At 45.1% G+C, this 18,881-nt stretch overlaps 1 protein-coding gene across 1 annotated transcript in view; it reads right to left on the bottom strand.

The window, feature by feature from the left end:
* Ercc6 (ERCC excision repair 6, chromatin remodeling factor) overlaps positions 1-11,119 on the bottom strand; it is an 82,383-nt gene extending 71,264 nt beyond the window's left edge. Inside the window, exons 1-4 of the mRNA XM_052733903.1 lie at positions 11,028-11,119; positions 4,917-5,349; positions 3,181-3,301; positions 806-917 (exon numbers count right to left, since the gene is read on the bottom strand). Of these exons, the coding sequence (XP_052589863.1) occupies positions 806-917; positions 3,181-3,301; positions 4,917-5,335 (652 nt within the window). The 5' untranslated portion in view covers positions 5,336-5,349; positions 11,028-11,119. The remainder of the gene's footprint in view (positions 1-805; positions 918-3,180; positions 3,302-4,916; positions 5,350-11,027) is intronic.
* Positions 11,120-18,881: the final 7,762 nt, after the last annotated feature.

Genomic DNA, 18,881 nt, shown 5'->3' with positions numbered 1-18,881 from the left:
AGCATCTACAGAGGCTGACTGACGATGCTGGACAGTGTGAACATCTACAGAGGCTGACTGACGATGTTGGACAGTGTGAACATCTACAGAGGCTGACTGATGATACTGGACAGTGTGAGCATCTACAGAGGCTGACTGATGATGCTGGACAGTGTGAGCATCTACAGAGGCTGACTGATGATGCTGGACAGTGTGAGCATCTACAGAGGCTGACTGATGATGCTGACAGTGTGAACATCTACAGAGGCCAACTGATGATGCTGGACAGTGTGAACATCTACAGAGGCCGACTGATGATGCTGGACAGTGTGAGCATCTACAGAGGCTGACTGATGATGCTGGACAGTGTGAGCATCTACAGAGGCTGACTGATGATGCTGGACTGTGTGAGCATCTACAGAGGCTGACTGACGATGCTGGACTGTGTGAGCATCTACAGGGGCTGACTGACGATGCTGGACAGTGTGAGCATCTACAGAGGCTGACTGACGATGCTGGGGTTACAAAATGGACTTAATCACGATGCTAGTTCTCTTTATCAAGTTACATGCATAAGAATGTTTAAATTTCCAATTTGTTAAGCCTAACACTAAATGTGCATCAGTAACTTCCAGAGAACCAGGTTAACATTTTATTTCAGTCTCTAAAAACCTTGTGTCACTTAAGAGCTCTGGTTCTGTAGGAGGACACGATCTCCCCAGAACCATCTGACACTAAGGAAAGCAATGTGTTCTACAACACCTCCCCTGAATACAGGCACCAAGCATCAATTAAGAGCATGGCAAGCTGTCCCCAGCATCCTCACCTGTGTCTTCCTCCTCCAGGCTGGCATGATCCAGTTCTACTTGGACCCCGGCCCCTCCAAGGATGGCCTGGAGACGTTTCTGTTTTGCAGTTATCTTCTTTAGCTGTTGTTCCTTGAATTGTAAACCCCAAATACAAGACATAAAATGCAGTGATTTATTGTTAAATACAAAGGATTGTACCACAAAATTTTAAAGCTTTAGTCAAGAGTAAAATAAACATGAAATGGAAAGCCCACAGGTAACACCACCAGAGAGCCGTATCTGAGCAATTCCCTGCCCTGCAGCACACTGGCTTGAGCGCTCCTAGGCAGCCAGCCATGCCCACAGGCTGCCCTCACCCTTGGGCCTGAGCACTTGGATCACGTGCGCTGATGTGGAAGGTGGACATGTTCTCCAGGTCCCCTCTTTACACTCTGGATACATCACTAAACTCAGTCTCTGACCTTGGCAGCCAAACGGCTATGGCAGGCAACAGCCTAGAGTGGTGAACACCCAAGAGCTTAAACGGTTAAAGTCATGCCCACTGAGAACTGCCCAGGAATGGCATCCTTTACAGTACCCTACCCCACCAAAAGCTTTGAGAGACATTGTGCCTTTTTCCTCCAAGTACCTCAGACTCCTTTTTTGTCTCCCTTGGCATATCAGAACTCAGATGTGTGGCCTTCCTAAAGCCTCTCAATTAACCAGACCAAAGTGCTTCGATTATCTTCATGGAGAAAAGAGCTCTTGCCTAGCACACAAGGCCCTGGGTTGATCTTTAGCATTGAAGTGTGTGTGTGTGGGGGGGGGGGGGAGCAAAGGGAAACAACGGTGAACGCAAACAACAGCATGCTACCACGACGTTCAATTTGTTGTTTTCTCAGTCTTCCTCTCATCAAGAATATCTACTTAAAACACTTTTCCTCTGAAAATCCCAAACACCGACGTCTTGCTAAAGAAAGATGGGGAAACATAATTAGGTCACACCATGACCCAGTCACCTAAAGTTTGGTCCTTTCCATCCTTAAAATCCCAATCCCCAAGAAGCCAAATGCCCCCTTTTTGATTTATGAAGACTCCTCCGCACTGAACTACCGCCAGCTCTGACGTCTGGGTGAAATGGACTGGGACATGGAAAATAAAAGGAGGGCCACAAGAACCGAGTCTCTCCTCAGCCTTCACCTGCACTTAAAAGCACAAGTACTTCATGTGCTGCAACGCGTCAGCTGCAAGCCCAGGAACTAAACCATCAATGCTGTCCTTCCTAGTTACTGCCACTCCTTTCCACACGGAGGTGTGCAAATCCAAAAAGTGTTTCAACCTTCACGAAGTTGTGGATAAATCCCACTCTCCAAAGTTTCAAGCCTGAGCAAAGCAGGATCCTAGGTAACAGATCTTCCTCCCCTTGAGTTCTCTGCCTCTAAAGGCAGCCCCGACGTGGCTGTGCTGACTGCACCCAAAGCAGAGACGGAGCCTGTGAGGGGTGATGGCTGCATCCACAGGAAACAAAAGGAGACTCTTGGCTCAGCAAGACCTAAGCAGGACAGCAAAGGCCAGACAAAGCAAAGGGACTGAGTGAGAGGCCACATCCCAGTCAGAGGCTGGAATGGTAGCGTAACATGGTGACAGGAAAGACCAGGAAAGAACACAGAAGTGAGGAAGCATGCAAAACCACAAAAGAACTACTCACAAATATGGATGGATGGATGGAAACATATATATGTGTGTATATATATATATATATATATATATATATATATATGGATATGTATCTGCGTGTATGGGTTATTAAAAATACTATAAAGCAGAGCTGTCAGATCACACAAATAAAAGGCACCCCAAGCTGGGCAGCGGTGGCGCACGCCTTTAATCCCAGCACTCGGGAGGCAGAGCCAGGCGGATCTCTGTGAGTTTGAGGACAGCCTGGTCTGCAGAGCAAGATCCAGGATAGGCACCAAAACTACAGGGAGAAACCCTGTCTCAAAAAACTAAAAAAAAAAAAAAAAAAAAAAAAAAGGCACCCCAAATTTTTCCATTGTGGGGCTAGAGAGGTGGCTCATCGGTCAAGAGCAATTACTACTCTTGCAGATGACCTGGGTTCAGTTCCCAGCATCCATATGGTGGCTCACAACTATCTACAACTCGAGTTACAAGGGACCCAATGTCCTCTTCTAGCCTCTGCAGGCACCAAGCACACACATGATACACATACATAGATGCTGGTAAAGCACTCATACACTTAAAGTAAAAATACACCTTTTTAAAAAAAATGTTTTTCTATTATAATATTGTTTCACATAACACACGTCCTTTCCAGAACACTTCCTAAGCTGGTAAATGATCTTGACCTGTAACTTTGTTTAAATGCAGTACTTAGTAAGTCATTTAGCATCACCTTGTTATACTTCTGACGTTTTACAGAATCTAGTTTCCTGTTGACATCTCTGTTGGTGGCAGCTTGAGGGCTAAGTTGCTCTATAATTTTATTGATTTGTCTCAGGGATGTTGTACACGACCTGAAAAGTAAGAAGAATTGCTTGTTTTTTTTCCGTGGTAACATTTTCATAGCATAAAGTAGAGAAAATGATAAAAATGTATCTATTTTACTTCTTATGATCTGAAATGTAAACAAAACTAAAGCAGAATGCATTCTTCATAGCTACAAATAGATTAGAAGCATAAGATAAGTACTAATGCTGTTCTCTTCTCTGGGTGCTTCACTTCTCACGCCTGTGTGCAAATGACTCATTTTTTCTACAAGCATTTTTTAGTGTCTACTTTATTCAAGACAGTGGGGTAAGGACAGAACTCCGTCTAAGTTTCCTTTATATGTGAAGAAATTCATACACATCACAGAAGCCTCCCAAAGTTTGACAAAGTCCTAAAAGTGCTTAATCATTTTCCTTAAGTGAATCGCTTATCTGTGAAAATGTTTTCCTTTCACAGAACTGGAAATTTTTCTACCATAACAATAAACTTCATGGTGTAAAGAGAAAAGAACAACTGAAAATTAGTTGCTCCTAAAATGCTACAAAATTATTGCTTCTAATTTTGAAAGGAGAAAATCAATGTCATAATTTGCTGTTTGTATTCTTTACAGATTTCAGGGTAACAATGCAAGTTACTAGCTATCTAAGGCAGTAACTCCATAGCATTCTCCTCTGACACCTCTATAGAAAGCAGGACATAGTTCCAAGATCAATCACAGAAGGTGGGTCATTGCAGGGAACACTAACGGTTTCAAAACACTAAGCAAAAAGATGTGCTACTCTGGGGGCCAAAACTAACTAATAACAATAATAATTACTTGAACTAAAACAAATCAAACAATTAGAGACAAGGAACTGTTAAGAGAAAAGGTGCCCTTTAAGCGTCTGTAGAAACGTATTCCCGGCCTCTCCAGCTGGGCAGCACCACCATCAGGCTCACTCACCTGCCTCGTCTTTCCCCAGCCATGCACTGGGGTCGTCTTTTCCTCCCCCAAGCCAGGCCTTAGCTGCTCTTGCTTATGTCTGACCCTACCTAGACATCCCCAGGAGGATAAGTGAGCTCCACACTCCACTACCTCCCAACTCTTGGCCTCTCCCCCAGGCTGGCCTACCTACCACCTTCCCCACCGGAGGACTGCACTCAGCAGAACCCATGTCTTTCTCTACAACACAAAGAAGTCTCCACAGGACTGAATCTTTCTTTAGAGTCAAAAATAGGACAAAGGAAATGAAGGGCAGGGAGTTTATTCTCAATATTTTTATAAATGAAAATCTGAAAAACTGCCAAAGGAATAAACATTAAGTTTGGGAAGAGCAAACTACCAACTACAGAAGAGAGAAAGGTGCTGATGGGTGACAGTCACACTTCCGGTATCTTGCGTACGAAACTCCCATGGATATCTCCTAGGAGCACTCAGCATGTGCTTTAGGACAGACTTTCTCTCCCAGACCCTCGGCAAGGACAGGACTTTAGGAGCTGATCCGAGCACCCACCTATAGGCAATTTTGTTCCTGAAGGAACTGGAGCTCAAAATGCAAATGGAGTGCTATCCTAACCATTTCCCAAATCTCAGCTTTCTATTCCCTGAATTTCCCTGTCATATTTCAACTCAAGTTCTGAAAAAACAAGGCCCACACTCACATGAGGTCATCCAGGACTGACTGATAATCCTTCTCCGCATCAGCAAACTGGGCCACACGGCTGGCCTCATGCATCGCACTGTCCACCTGCTGAAGCACACCCTGCTCCAGGACGGCCTGGTCATAGACATCCACACCCAGGCCCTGCAGCTCCAGGGCCTGAGCACTGGGCTCCACTGAGGGGATCTGATGCCGATCAATGTGTAGCACGGTTGGCCCTCGCCTTGTGGTTGCCAACACACAAGCTTCAGCAGATGTGGATGGCCCATACTCACAGGAAGTAGAGAGGCACTCCCCAGTCTCTGAGTCCCCACCACTCTCCTGCCCAACCAGCATGTCTTCATTAGCACTGACATGCTGACTTAGTGAACAGTCTTGCTCCTGAGGTTGAGGTGAGCTGGGGATTTCGTCATGAGGCATCCTCTACAAAGTATCTAAAAGGAAAAGAAAAACACTGATAAGCCTTTTGGTTTATAGAATTATCAGTATACAATTTCTTAAATATGTTAAATGCACGATTTCTCAAAACATCAATAACCTTCCAATTAAATAAATTCAAGTTTCTAAGTATTAATTTCTTTAAAGAGTACAAATTATGATAAACAAGAAAAGCTAACAAAAATAAATAGAGTAACAGCAACAAAAGACACATAGACAGTGAATGAGAAAGTCAGTGGCCCAATCCTGAATGATATCCACAGAACGTTCTAAGACAGGTGAAATGACCCAGCTGCTGTTTTACCAGTTAGCATTTTCACTGGGCAGTGGCACGAATGCTTTATGTTGGAGTGGCATGGCCAACAGCATCAGTAATGTGAGAACTTCTATGGGAATAACAATAGAAACTTCAAAATTGAACACCCATCCAGTAAATGGAACATATCAGAATCTCAAAGATTAAGTAAAATATCCTCAAAAGATAACTCCATTTCAGATGTCTTCATCAAATCTCTACCCTCAAGGCTCAGAGATCTACATGGAAGAAGAGGATTGATTGGCTCAGAGGTGGTGGATGACTCCAGGAAAAACCGTGTCTCTGGACACAACAGGCCTGACCCATATGAACTCAAACTGACAGCATGCACAGGGTCTGCATGGGTGAAAACCAGACAAAACCCCAGCTCTCAGAAGGGAAGCAGACACGAGTCCCACCCCTAACCAAGAAGCTATCTGCAACCATACCTGCTAGGAAGGGGAACTCCGCTTTCCTCAACGGAGAGTCCCTGGGACATGAGTCACACTCCGGGCAGGCCCCATGCCCAGGAGTAGCTGCTGAGCACACAGCTGACCCCATGTTTTTCTGTGCACTTTTGTTATGTCTTGTTATTGTTTGGTCTCACTGAGCTGTTGTTGTTGTTAGTTTGTCTGACTTTCAGTTTTTGTTTCTTATTTTCTGTTGTTTTTCTTGGTTTTATTTATTTTTTTTTTTTTTGGTTTTTTCGAGACAGGGTTTCTCTGTGTAGCTTTGCGCCTTTCCTGGGACTCACTTGGTAGCCCAGGCTGGCCTTGAACTCACAGAGATCTGCCTGGCTCTGCCTCCCGAGTGCTGGGATTAAAGGCATGCGCCACCACCGCCCGGCTTGGTTTTATTTTTTGAGAGAGAAAAAGAACATGAAGTTGGGAGGGTAGAGAAGTGGGGATGATGGGGAGAGGTGGAAGAGGGAAAAATAGTATCAAAATATACAAGATTTTAACAAATTTAAATACAAATTTAAAAACTAACTCCATTTCAGTGTACAATATAATTTCTCACCTGTCAGGTTGGCAGGCACAACAGACACTAATGTAAGTAAGAAGAACCCACTTCGCATACTATTAGTGGGACTATACATTAGTATAGGTCTGCTCAGAGACAATTTAGAAATGTCAGTCAAACGTTTAAATGTACCTAACCTTTGCTCAGCAATTCCAGTTCCCAAAGACATTTATCTCAGACAAACACAAAATGCTATTTTCAGTTTGTTTCAGCTGACTTCAGTGATCATGTGACTGCCTGGGAACTGCAGTTTGCTGCCACTGCCCAGCATCATTAAGAGAGGACTGGACCACATACCACTAACTTGAGAAGAATCAAATTCAAAAAGCATGCTCTGCTTTTACCCCATCATCACATCAATGGTGTGTAAGCTATGGGACAGAGACTGTCTCTACTCACACACAGGTCCAAGAATGCCTAGTCTAACATGAGAATACCAACTATTTCCTACGGTGTCAATAAAGAGGATGTGCATCTGTGTGTGGGGGATGCATACAGAACATCTGAAAAGACCACTCTACACCTGCAACAGCTGGATGATGCCTCAGGAGCAGTGAGGGGGAAAATGACCTTTCACATCTTATCACACACTCAGGAACTTCTCACAAAAGAACATACTCACCGTATTACTGGTATAATACCAAATAGATACATTTAAAAAAACAACCAAGAGACAGTCATACTTTCTATTTAGCTGTAGAAAGACTAATAAACTTTCTTTAGGCATTGAAATTTTCTTTCTAAGAAATGATCACAAATTCTGCTCCCACAAGCACAACCCACTCATTCCTCATGGGATAAAATATCCCAGCAATCAAATGCTAGGATATAAAATGCCAACAACTGAGCAGCCTCTGCCTTTGGTGGCTCACTTTCTACTGGAAAATCCAATCAGTACAAGCCAGTTGGTGGGAGTATGGACTAGACAACACCACATGAGCTCAGGGAAGGGAGCTTCTCCAGGACCCAAGAAGAGCAGAGATGAGTTGATCTGGTACTGACTCCCCGGCCAGAGGCTAACGTGAGGGGACACCCAATATCTGCTGAAAGGAAGACAGGTTTAGAGAGGGCTCCAAAGTAAGAGTGGCCTAGGCGACTAAGTCACCAGTGAAATCAATCATGAGAAGACTCTCAGACAGGAAGCTGGGGGGGGGGGGGGGTGCTACTGAGTTTGTTCCAAGTCCCAACACGGAGACACTGTGTGGTCTGAATGCAAATCCGAGTTCAAGGGGGAAGGGCTGGGCGGATGCGGACACAGTTCTAAGAGCAAGAAGCCCCAGAAGTCCCAAAGCTCTGACAGGTGCCAGAGATCATGATTGAGGAGGGTAAGAAGAAACTAACACTAAACACTGAATGGTAAAAGTTAACATCAAAAAGAGACTATTCCTCCCTTTGGGGGCTTCCTGCTTATAGTCAGAGGAAAAGTCACCCTCCAACAGAAGGGTGACATTCTGGTTCAGAGCCTTGTAAGAGCTGGAATTCAAAGTACACATACTCAGAGCTTAAAGGAATTTGCTCATCTTTTTTTTTTTTTTTTTTTTTTTTTTTTTTTGGTTTTTCAAGACAGGGTTTCTCTGTGTAGCTTTGCACCTTTCCTGGAACTCACTCTGTAGCCCAGGCTGGCCTTGAACTCACAGAGATCTGCCTGGCTCTGCCTCCTGAGTGCTGGGATTAAAGGCGTGCACCACCACTGCCTGGCACTCATCTTTTATGTATAAAGGGATTTGTTTTTAAGTTAAAATATGTCAATTAAACCAAAATTATCAATAGTTTTATTATAGTCAAAGATAAGTTTACAAAAAAAATTTAAGGAAACTGATGATTTTTAAACAGAATAAAATACTGATTAAGAGAAATGAATTGAGTAGATTCCATAAGGAAAGCAGGATTCAGTAAATTAGGACATTGGTAGCTCAAGGAGGATGCCAAGAAAAGAAGTTTCTAGTTGGGCATGGCACCACACACTGGAATCCCAGCACTTAAGATGTTGAAGCAGGAGGACAGTGAGTTTAAGGCCAGCCTGAACAATATATGAAATATAAATATATATACCATTTGAAAACAAGAAGGGGAAAACAAATGAACAAATCAGTGAAGCAACAGACACAAAAACTAAACACCGGACTGTCCGAGGTCAGCAGGCAACAGGGCAAAGAAGGACACAGGGAGGCAACCTACCCTTAAGGACCTTGGCTACCTACATAAGGGAGAAAGACAGAGTGATAAAATAATGCATGGTTTGTTGGAAAGTGAAGAGAAAACAATATAACGTGATGGTAGAAAACAGTATGATGTGATGGGTGGAGAGAACATAAGGGATGACTTGAACAGGAAACTGTGCAGCAACCGGGGACGGTCCCAAATAAACGTGACCAGAAGGCACAGCTCATGTCTATCTGCCTCTGGCTGGAGAGGGATTCCTGGCGTAACTAAGTCTACAGATGCAAAGGGGAGCTGAGGTGGACTACAGAGAAACTAACTCCATAAGGAAGAAGCCTGGGCGTCTCCTCAGTCAGTCACAGTTGGGACAGGGTCAGAGAAGAACGAGAGTCTGGAACAAACGCCTGGAAGGACGGCCGGTGATGAGAAATGAGTACTGCGGGTGCGTGCGGTCCAGAACTGGCTGGCCAACACTTCCAGCACGGTGCAGCCCCTCCTGAGCAAGCAGGCCTGGGGAAGTGTCAGTTCTTGGGATGAGCAGAGTAGGAGTGGGAGAGCAAAGTATTAAAGCTGAAGAAAAGCAACTGAAGCCGGCGGTGGTGGCACACGCCTTTAATCCCAGCACTCAGGAGGCAGAGGCAGGCAGATCTCTGAGTTCAAGGCCAGCCTGGTCTACAGAGCGAGATCCAGGACAGGCACCAAACCTACGCAGAGAAACCCTGTCTCAAAAAAATCCAAAAAAATTTAAAAAAGAAAAAAAAAAAAGAAAAGCAACTGAAGTAACAGCTTGGAGTTCACGGTGGGGTGGGGGTTTGTTTTCTTTTATTTTTAGTCAGAAAGGAACTGGCAGAGGGCACAAGCCATTAGCTTCTAGTGGAGGGGATGTAAACTTGAAGGCTTTGATCAAAGTGCTATGGTTTCAGAGGTGAAATAAATCACACACTAACACACTGTTACTGACTCAATTACACCAGGCATTAGGCGCACTAGTTCCTCTGTGCACAAAGCTTGGTCTCTTGGGAGGTCAGGAATTAAAAAAAAAATGGCATTAGTATAGATACATAAAAGTGCAATTGTGGTGACGGTTATAAAAAGAAAGTACAGAACTCTACAGTAAACGAGACCTACAGTAAAGGAGACCTAAGTGAAACTGTGAAGGGAGGTGTGAGGCAGAGGTGGCCTCTCTGACAAAGGAACATTCTAAAGAATGAATGCGATTTAATCAAGGTCAAAAGCAGTTAGTATCTTGCAATGAAATAATGAAGAGGATGGGACACAGAACTTATTTGTAACCAAGTTAGATGGCTGATTATAGTCTTGCTTACTATGTAAATCTTACAGAATCGCTTCAGATACATCCAAGACTTACAAGGCTAGGAAAACAGACTTGCGTCTTGGAGTTCTGTGGCCCACGATCGAGCTGGATTAGGGTCTGGAGGGTTACCTGTAAGTAAGCATGGTTTTGAGAACGGGCAGGCAAGAAGGGCCAAGTCACACAGGTCTGGGAGAAAACGTGCTTGTAAAAAAATCTTTTTATTTCAAGTGTGCACTGAAACGGCTCTCAAAGTGTTTCAGGATGGGCGACAACGGCAGGACTCAATTAATAGTCGTAAAAGACGGGTTGGACCACTGTACGGATAATGGAGAAATAGCAATGCAGTGCTAATAGGAGGCGGTCTAGCAAAAACAGCTAAGACGGAGTAGTCAGGAGGCAAACGACCAGCGCTTGGAAGAGGGCGACCGCAGTGAAGATGACACACGAGGGAATCCAGGTCACAGCATTCACATCTCAATCCTTCCCACTCAGCTTTGCATCCGTGCGGAAGGCGCCCGGGCATGCACCACCCCGACTCTCAAGGGACGCCATTATCGTCATCCGGACCCAACAGCGCCCTGCCGGCCCTGCCGGCCCTGCCGGCCCTGCCCGCGGGGCCCCATTCACAAACCCAGAGGCTGGCCCGGCGCCGCGACAGCCCCCCGCCCGCCGCGCAGGTGAGAGCGTGCGCCACGCGTCACTTCCGGCTGCAGGTGAGCCCACCGGAAGACAGCCGGCCCGAGGGCTGGAGAAACCACGGCCGGCTCCGGTGGGCTCCGCGGCAGAAGGCTAGAAGCCCACGGCGCGAGGCCACGGCCGCATGGGGAGCCCGAAGGGCAGGCACCCCCACCGGACCTTCAGTCCGGCTGCCGAACACTCACCCGGGACCACGCGGCTGCCCAGACGAAAGCTTAGTCTCCGCAGCCGCTGGGAGCGTTAGTGGAGAGTTTAGCGCACGCGCCCTAGGTCTGCGATAAGCACCGCCCCTAAGGCCGGCGAGGCCAACAGCGCATGCGCTCCGGTCGTGCCGTTTGTTTGTAAGCAAGGGCGTGCCACGTGCATTGACCCCAGAGAGCAGCACCGCGGCCTTTGTCCCCGGGCTGAGTGGAATTGTGCTGGCATATCTCTAAACAGTAGTAAAAGAACCCTTATCACTGCTCACCACCGCTACCCCAACACACACACCTGGGCAGGGCACCTGAGTGCGTGCATTTCAGGCACAGTGGACACACATAGATAACTTGATTGCATTAACTCATTTAATATTTGTCCCGAAACTCGGTAGTAAGGAGAATTCTTCGCCCAACCAAGAAGTCTGGCTTGGAGAATTTACAAAGAGGAGGCTTCCCATGAAATAGCTGTGCTAAACTGGGGATCCCAAGTATGCCAACAATGAAGAAAGTGGAACTGTCGGGGTCCATGGCACAAAGGGACGTGATTGAGGGAGGGATGTTTGGGAATGGGGAGTGTCAGCAGTGAGAGGCTGTGTGCTGCCATCCTCAGCAACCCAAGGCTAAACTAAGATTCGTGCCTTCAGTGCTGAAAGGAATTTTAAAACTAGCCAGTTGATGAAGCGGAGTTGAAAGCCTTTATTAAAGATATTTTGTAAAGGGCTTAAGCTCAAGACTTAAGAAAAGGAGAGGCTCTCAGAAAGCAAGGCCCGCATGAGGGCATAAGTGGGCCTCTCGACGAGCTGTGATTGGCTTAGTATTAGCCAAACACATCTTACATCTCCAAAGACTGCGAGAAGTTCTCTCCCCTCCCCCTTTGCTCTTTCACTTAGTATACGAGATGATAACTCTGGAGGTGCCTTGGATAGAATCTTAAAGTAAAAACAAGAGTCTGAGCTGGCCAGAAGACCAAAGGAGTAAAGACTCTTGCCACCAAGCCTTAGGACCTGATTTCTGTCTCCAAGCCCCACGTGGTAGAAGGAGAGAAGCGACTCCCACAACTTGTCCTCTGACTGCCACGTATTAAAATGACCTTTGTTCTCCTCCTCCTGGGCTCTGCCTAGGGTTTGTAATGTTAGGCTATATAAACTCCTGCCTTCTCCTAGAGGGATGGAATCATTTCCCTTGCTCAGCTGGCTCCAATTCCACTTCTCCTTTGCTGGTACTCTTTCTTTTTTCTTGCTGGTACTCCTCGTGTCTTTACCCAGGCACCAGTCAAGGACTTCCGTTCCTAACTGCACCAGAATATTCGCACAAATGGAACCACTGATGCACTCGTGAGGTTCCTTAGATAGGTCTGATGGAGGGGTAACCTGATAACCCTACCCAACATTAAAAAGCGGGATCTCTACACAGAGAAACCCTGTCTCGAAAAACCAAAAAAAAAAAAAAAAAAAAAAAGGCGGGATCTGAGCCAGGCGGTGGTAACATAGGCCTTTAATCCCAGCACTCGGGAAGCAGAGACAGGCGGATCTCTGTGAGTTCAAGGCCAGCTTGGTCTACAGAGTTCCAGGACAGCCAAGGCTACACAGAGAAACCCTGTCTCAAAAAAAAAAAAATAAGAGAAGGAGGACAGTTTATGGTAAGAGGATGACTCTGTGCCCACCTGAGTACACAGACATCTTTGTGCTGCCTGTCTGCCAATAAGCAGAGATAGGAATGTAATCTTAAAGTTGTGCTCTATTCAGAGAGCCAGCCATCTGAGAAGACAGGAGGCTAGCATCATAGAGATCTATCTTCCATTACTCTCCAGCCTGAAAATTATATGGGGAGAAATGGGGGTGGGGGCGGAACAAAGGCAGTTAATGATTCTGGAGCTTGGACTTGCCTCTCTGGCCAGGTGGTGAGCCAGGCTTTTGAGACCTGTGATGTCTATGCTTCGCTTATTAGCATCCCTGGCACTCTTCCCTCACTCTGGATGTGTGGGCTCAATAACTTCTTGCAATGCTGTTGGTAACAACCTTGAACTCCTCCGGGGCCTCTGGCTGAGAGGCAGTTAACTCGGAACCAGTCGCTGTGGAGTGTTATGTAGTAGTGTGTGATGTACTGACTGTTGCTTTATGCGTATGGTATCCGAGTATGTCTTTATAGCACAGAATATGAAAGCGTCCTGTCTGTCCCTCCCAACTGCTAATATCGTCACTCCTGGCTTCTCTGTCAATCTCACTTGTCATGTCTGGAGTTTGGGTGTCACAGCCTCGGTGTCTGCTCAGGCCTCCTTCGCCTGTCATTCACACATGCTCCACTAGGCATGTCAATCTTTTGTCACTGTGACATGACATTGTTATTTACAAAGTTCATGAAAGAACTATGTGATCAAGTTACCAAAAAAAAAAAAAAAGGTCACAAAAATGTGTAACATTTTAAGTAAGTTTATAATTGTATCAGGCCACATTCACAGCTAGATTGGAGCTTATGCGCTGTAAATGCTGCAGGCTGGACACCCCTGTGACAGCCACGTCAGGTCCTGTTGACTGTCACTTAGTGGGAGTCCAGGAACTCTGCCAAAGCCACTCTAGTTGGCATTCTCTGAGGTTTTCATTGACCCCCACTGTTTTTATTACCTTAGCCCATGGCACTTCTGCATGTATCCTCACTCCCACAGATCTGTGCCCACCTCTAGCTTCGTACACAAAAATGTGTCTCCCACAGGACAGCTCTACAGGGCAGACACCGTGCCCATTTCCTCCACAAGCATACACACATGTACATGTACCCCATGATCCTTTGCTTCTGTGGCAGTTCCTGAGGATCTCACAAATGACACTGTGGGGTCTGAGACAGGATTTTCTATTCAGACATGTCTGATTTCCAATTTAAACCCAGCTTAGGAATCCCTGCATAGTTTGACAGCTAGCAATACTTACCTTGAATCACATGTTCTGTCTTCAGACTACTAACTGCCTGGAGACATAGGTGTGTGCTTTGCTCCCTTACACTGAACTTCCTGGACAGTTCAGGGAGATCCAGGGCCCTTGTCTATCCTGAACATGGACTGAGAAAAGTTCATGACTCAGGACCAGGATGCTCAAAGTACCTGTGGCTACTAGTGTTGAGCCTGGAACCCAGAATGGGATAGGCCAGGGGAGTGTCCAGAGCTCTGCTATTCTTCCACAGCTCCTAAATATGCCACTGTGCACTTCTCAGTGGCTTGATGTGTAGATGGATTTTTCTTTGAGCCACCAACTCACAAAAAAATGACAGGGAGACTTTTTAATTATGAAAGCTCAGCCTTAGCTTAGGCTTGTTCCTAACTAGTTCTTATAACTTAAGTTAACCTATATTTTTTAATCTATATTCTTTTATGTGACTCAGTTATCTTTACTCTGTATTCCCCATTCTGCTTCCTCTGTATCTGGCTGGTGACTCTGCCTTCTTCCCTGCATCCTTTCTGCCTAGAAATCCTGCCTAGCTTTTGGCCCTTCAGCCTTTTATTTAACCAATCAGAGTAACACATCTTCACAGTGTACAAAAAGATTATTCCACAGCATTGTTGAACATGTATTTCTCAAAGTTCTGAAGGCTGAAAAGTCTACATAAAAAAATGCTACTGAGGACCACGAGACAGGACCACAGTGAGTAGCCAACTTTTAGTGGATAGCTTGGTTTGTACTGATATGACAGAATCTCTGAGCCTAGATCATTTACAAACAATACCAGTTGCTTTCTTAGGGCTGTAGAGGAGGTCCAACATCACAGCACTCACATCTGGTGAGGGCCTTCCTGATGTGTTGTCCCATGGCAGAAGGCAGAAGATCAAGAAGGCAGGAAGAAGATGAACTTGCCTTTGTGACAAACCCATGCCTTGGGAAACATTAATCCATTTATCTCTTAATTCATCCTGATCACCTCTCCAAGACGCTGCCTATCAATACAGTTGCCATGGGATTAACATCCCGTACATGAACTTGAGAGAAACATTCACACTACTACAGCAAGTATGAAATGGTTTCTAAATAGGAGACACTTCAACAGTTTGAGTGACAGGAATTCCTCAAGACAGCTATGAGAGGGTTGGATGGGAAAGGATTCTCAACAGGAAGCAGCAAGGCAAAGAAGCAAGACAAGTGGAAGCTGGCATATTTAAAGACTAGGCATTGGAAGCTGGCATATTTAAAGACTAGGCATTGGGCTCTGACTGAGGCCAGGATCGGGAAAGACCAAAATCTAAAATTCTGTAAGCTAGACATGGAATTTAGAATGATTTTAGTTATTAAGTAACGAAGAAATTTGATTGGATTTCCATTTAGAAAAGAGTATTCTAGTATAAGCATAGTCATACAGATCAATAAAATAGAACTCTTACATCCGTTTTCAACTGGGTTTCAGTGAAGATACCAAACCCATTCATTCAATGGGGAAATAGTAATCTCTTCAACAATGGTGCTGAGATAGTGGATGTTCATTTGCAAAAGAATTGAAAATGGAAGGGAGGATAATGGGGAGTGAAAAATATTCAAAAAAGAATGAATTTGGGACCCTATTTCCCACTACAAAAAATTAATTCAAGAGAAACCAAAGAGCTAATGTATGTACTAACACCATAAGACCTTTAAAGAAAACTTAGGAGTTAGCAATTTCAACCTTGCACTTGACAGTGGATCCTTAGATATGACACCAAAGCATGACCAGAGAAAGAAAACCGGATCAATTGTGCTTTGTAAGAACTGCCACAGCTTTCTCCTGTGACGGTCTCCATGTGAATGAGCCAAGTCACCTCTATGTGATGGTCTCCATGTGAATGAGCCAAGTCACCTCTATGTGATGGTCTCCATGTGAATGAGCCAAGTCACCTCTATCACCGGAGTGGGTACCAGATCAACTCAGGATGTGTACATAGCCACATTTGCGTATGGCTGGATTAAAACTTCCCAGTTCAGCCTGTTTGATTCTCCCGTTCATTTTTCTTTTCCTAACATCTGGAGCTAGCACAATGCCTGTGCCTCAGAGAGTGAAGGGATAAATGTTTGCGTCTCTGCTCACTTTCTTCCAGCTAAGCTGTCAGTCTGGGATGCTCCGAGAGTCCTCCATGGTTCATCTCCTCATGACTCGCCTTTTGGAAGCTTTCCCACACCTTCGGGCTGTCTGAAGCCTTCCTGGTTTTCTGTCCAGAACTGCACTGTACTGCTTCGCTGTACTGTCAAGGAGACCCTCCACAGACCCCCTCATTTCTGTAAGGTCTGTGGTTAGAGACCCACAGATTCCTCAAGGTACTTTTTAAGGCTTCCTGCTCTGTACTGGCAAATTGTTAATCAGTTTGTGGCAGCATAAATAAAATTAGAGGCTTTAATTAAAACTAATGAACGAGTGAGCGGAGACCAGCTTGGCTGCTCTGCACTCTGAGCCTCAGAGCGGTAAATAATGAAAGTGTCACACATCAAGTGATGTGTTTTAGCAAAGTGTAAGGGCAGCAGAAAGGAGGCCACAGAGCACTCCTCCTCCTGGGTGTAATTTGCAAGCTAGTAAAATCCCCATTCTGATGTTTCTTAGTAACTAATTCTGCAGGAACTGTTCCAGTTTGCTGGTTGGCCTTTGTCTTGTGCTACTATAACAGAATACCACATATGGGGTAATTTATTTAAAAAAAAAAACAGACATTTGTTTCCTACAGCTCCGGACGCTGGGTCATCCAGTCCCAAAGCAGCATTTGGCAATGGCTTTCTGACGCCAAACTCACTTTTATAATAAACCTACCTTGGCCATAACTAACCCACTCCTCCAACCACAGCCTCAGTCCATGCATAAGAGAAGAGCTCCCGTGACCCAATCAGCTTATTTAAGCCCCCCCCCCCCCAACTGCCGGCTCCACACTACTGCACTGGTGATTAACTTTGTAATACACAGTCTAGCGCCGCCCCCCTCCAAAAGGAAGGTCACACACAAGACATCATTCTCCATCCAATGACAGGTCCACACCATAGACTTTTAGGGGGCAAGAATCAGGAATTCTAATTTTCCCAATGTACAGGATGCCAAAAGAATTATCTTGTATCCTGCTTGATGTTTAAATGTGCTACTAGTAGGTGGGAAACATGTTTATAATTATCTAAGTGTAGCCTTAAAGTCCTTGTAAGCATGGAGTCCATTCTGCACAGCTTTAGTATGGAATGAATTTTCTAGAAATGAAACCATGAACGCAGGTGATCTGGAAGTCAGGGAGAATGTTTTCTTTTTTCTTTTTTGTTTTTTGAGGCAGTGTCTTAAGTAGCCCAGGCTGGCCTGGAATTTGCATCCCTCCTGCTTCAACCTCCAAGTGTTAGGGTTACAAGCATACACCACCATTGGCATCATTTTAAAACCACAGCTGCAGTGGTAGCATCCCTCCTAGTGTCTACAGCTCCTCACTTCTATCAGTCCACACTGGAGCTTGTCAACCTCATTATGACTACACACAGGCACCTGCTACTTGCTACTCATTTGTCATTGAATGTAGGCCTTTGCAAGCATGTAAGTGTTGAAATTAATATTCTTTATTATTAGTTGCTTCCCTCTTATTTTCTTCAGCCAAGTCATCGTACTGATTTTGCTCTCTCTCTCTCTCTCTCTCTCTCTCTCTCTCTCTCTCTCTCTCTCTCTCTCTCTCTCTCTCTGTGTGTGTGTATGAAAAGAAACATTTGTTCTATCAATAGGTACATTGGGCAGATGTTGCCATGAAGATTACACATAGAAATTCACTACACAGATCAGACTGGCTTCACAATCATAGAGATCCACGTGCTTCTGATTCCCAGGCATTTGTGTGTGTGTGTGTGTGTGTGTGTGTGTGTGTGTGTGTGTGTGTGTGTGTGTGTGCAGATAGATAGATAGATAGACAGACAGACAGACAGGTAGGTAGGTAGATAGATAGACAGACAGACAGACAGACAGATGAATAGATAAGTAGATAGATAGATAGGACATTTAAAGAACTGCTGGCTCTTCATCATCAAATCTAGTTAGAATAATTTTGTCAATGAGGCAGAAAAGCAGAATTGACACAGTTTTGAGATGTATGTATGCTGTTGGTCCTGGGACTCAATAGCTAACCATTTCTGTTGATTTCAATAAGTAAATACATTTGTAAGTTTCACATTACTGAAATGCAGAAACTGTGGCAACTGGGGAGACAGTTTTGGAGGCTGAAGGGCCCTGCATCTGCTGCTTCCTGTGAGGGCCACATGGCGGTAGAAGGAGCACATGCCAGAACATCCGGTTCCACCTTCAACTAAAGCACAGAGGAGGACAGCTGGGGTCCCACGGTACCTTCAAGACGACGCTTCTGTGACTAGGAACCTCCTGAGGGCCTCCCAACAGCAGCACTCTGGGAAAGAAAACTTCCACAAGGACATTTTCAGACAGAGTGTAGGCAAAGCATAGCAACAAATATGGGGTCAAAGGTACTAGTTTAAGTTGACAGCTCTAGAACAACCAGATGCTGTTACTGTCTAGTAGAGCCATGTATCTGGAAAATGGCATTAATTTATATATAACTTAGGATAGCCCATCACAGTCTCATCCCTTCTCCAGCTCCTTCCCTTTTCTTTTCTTCAGATGGGGTCTTTCTATGCCCATGCTGTCCTGAAGCTCACAATCACCCTGCCTCAGCTTCTAGAATGCTGAGGCTGGGGACATGTGCCACCACATCCAGCTGGCTCGTTTTGACTTTTTTCTAGGTCAAACTGAAAGCTCCATGGGAATGTGAGAAGCATCATTACTCCTGTTTCTCTTCAATATTATATAATGTCATCAATCTCTAAAGTTCTCCCAAGGGTAGTATTGCTTCCAGCTTGTTATCTTTTTCCTATA

This window comes from Peromyscus californicus, unplaced genomic scaffold (assembly GCF_007827085.1).
Source record: "Peromyscus californicus insignis strain IS unplaced genomic scaffold, ASM782708v3 Scaffold_12__1_contigs__length_115047231, whole genome shotgun sequence".
Lineage (NCBI taxonomy): Eukaryota > Metazoa > Chordata > Mammalia > Rodentia > Cricetidae > Peromyscus > Peromyscus californicus.
Note: the sequence above shows the minus strand (reverse complement) of the source record. Positions and strands in the feature narration are given on the sequence as shown.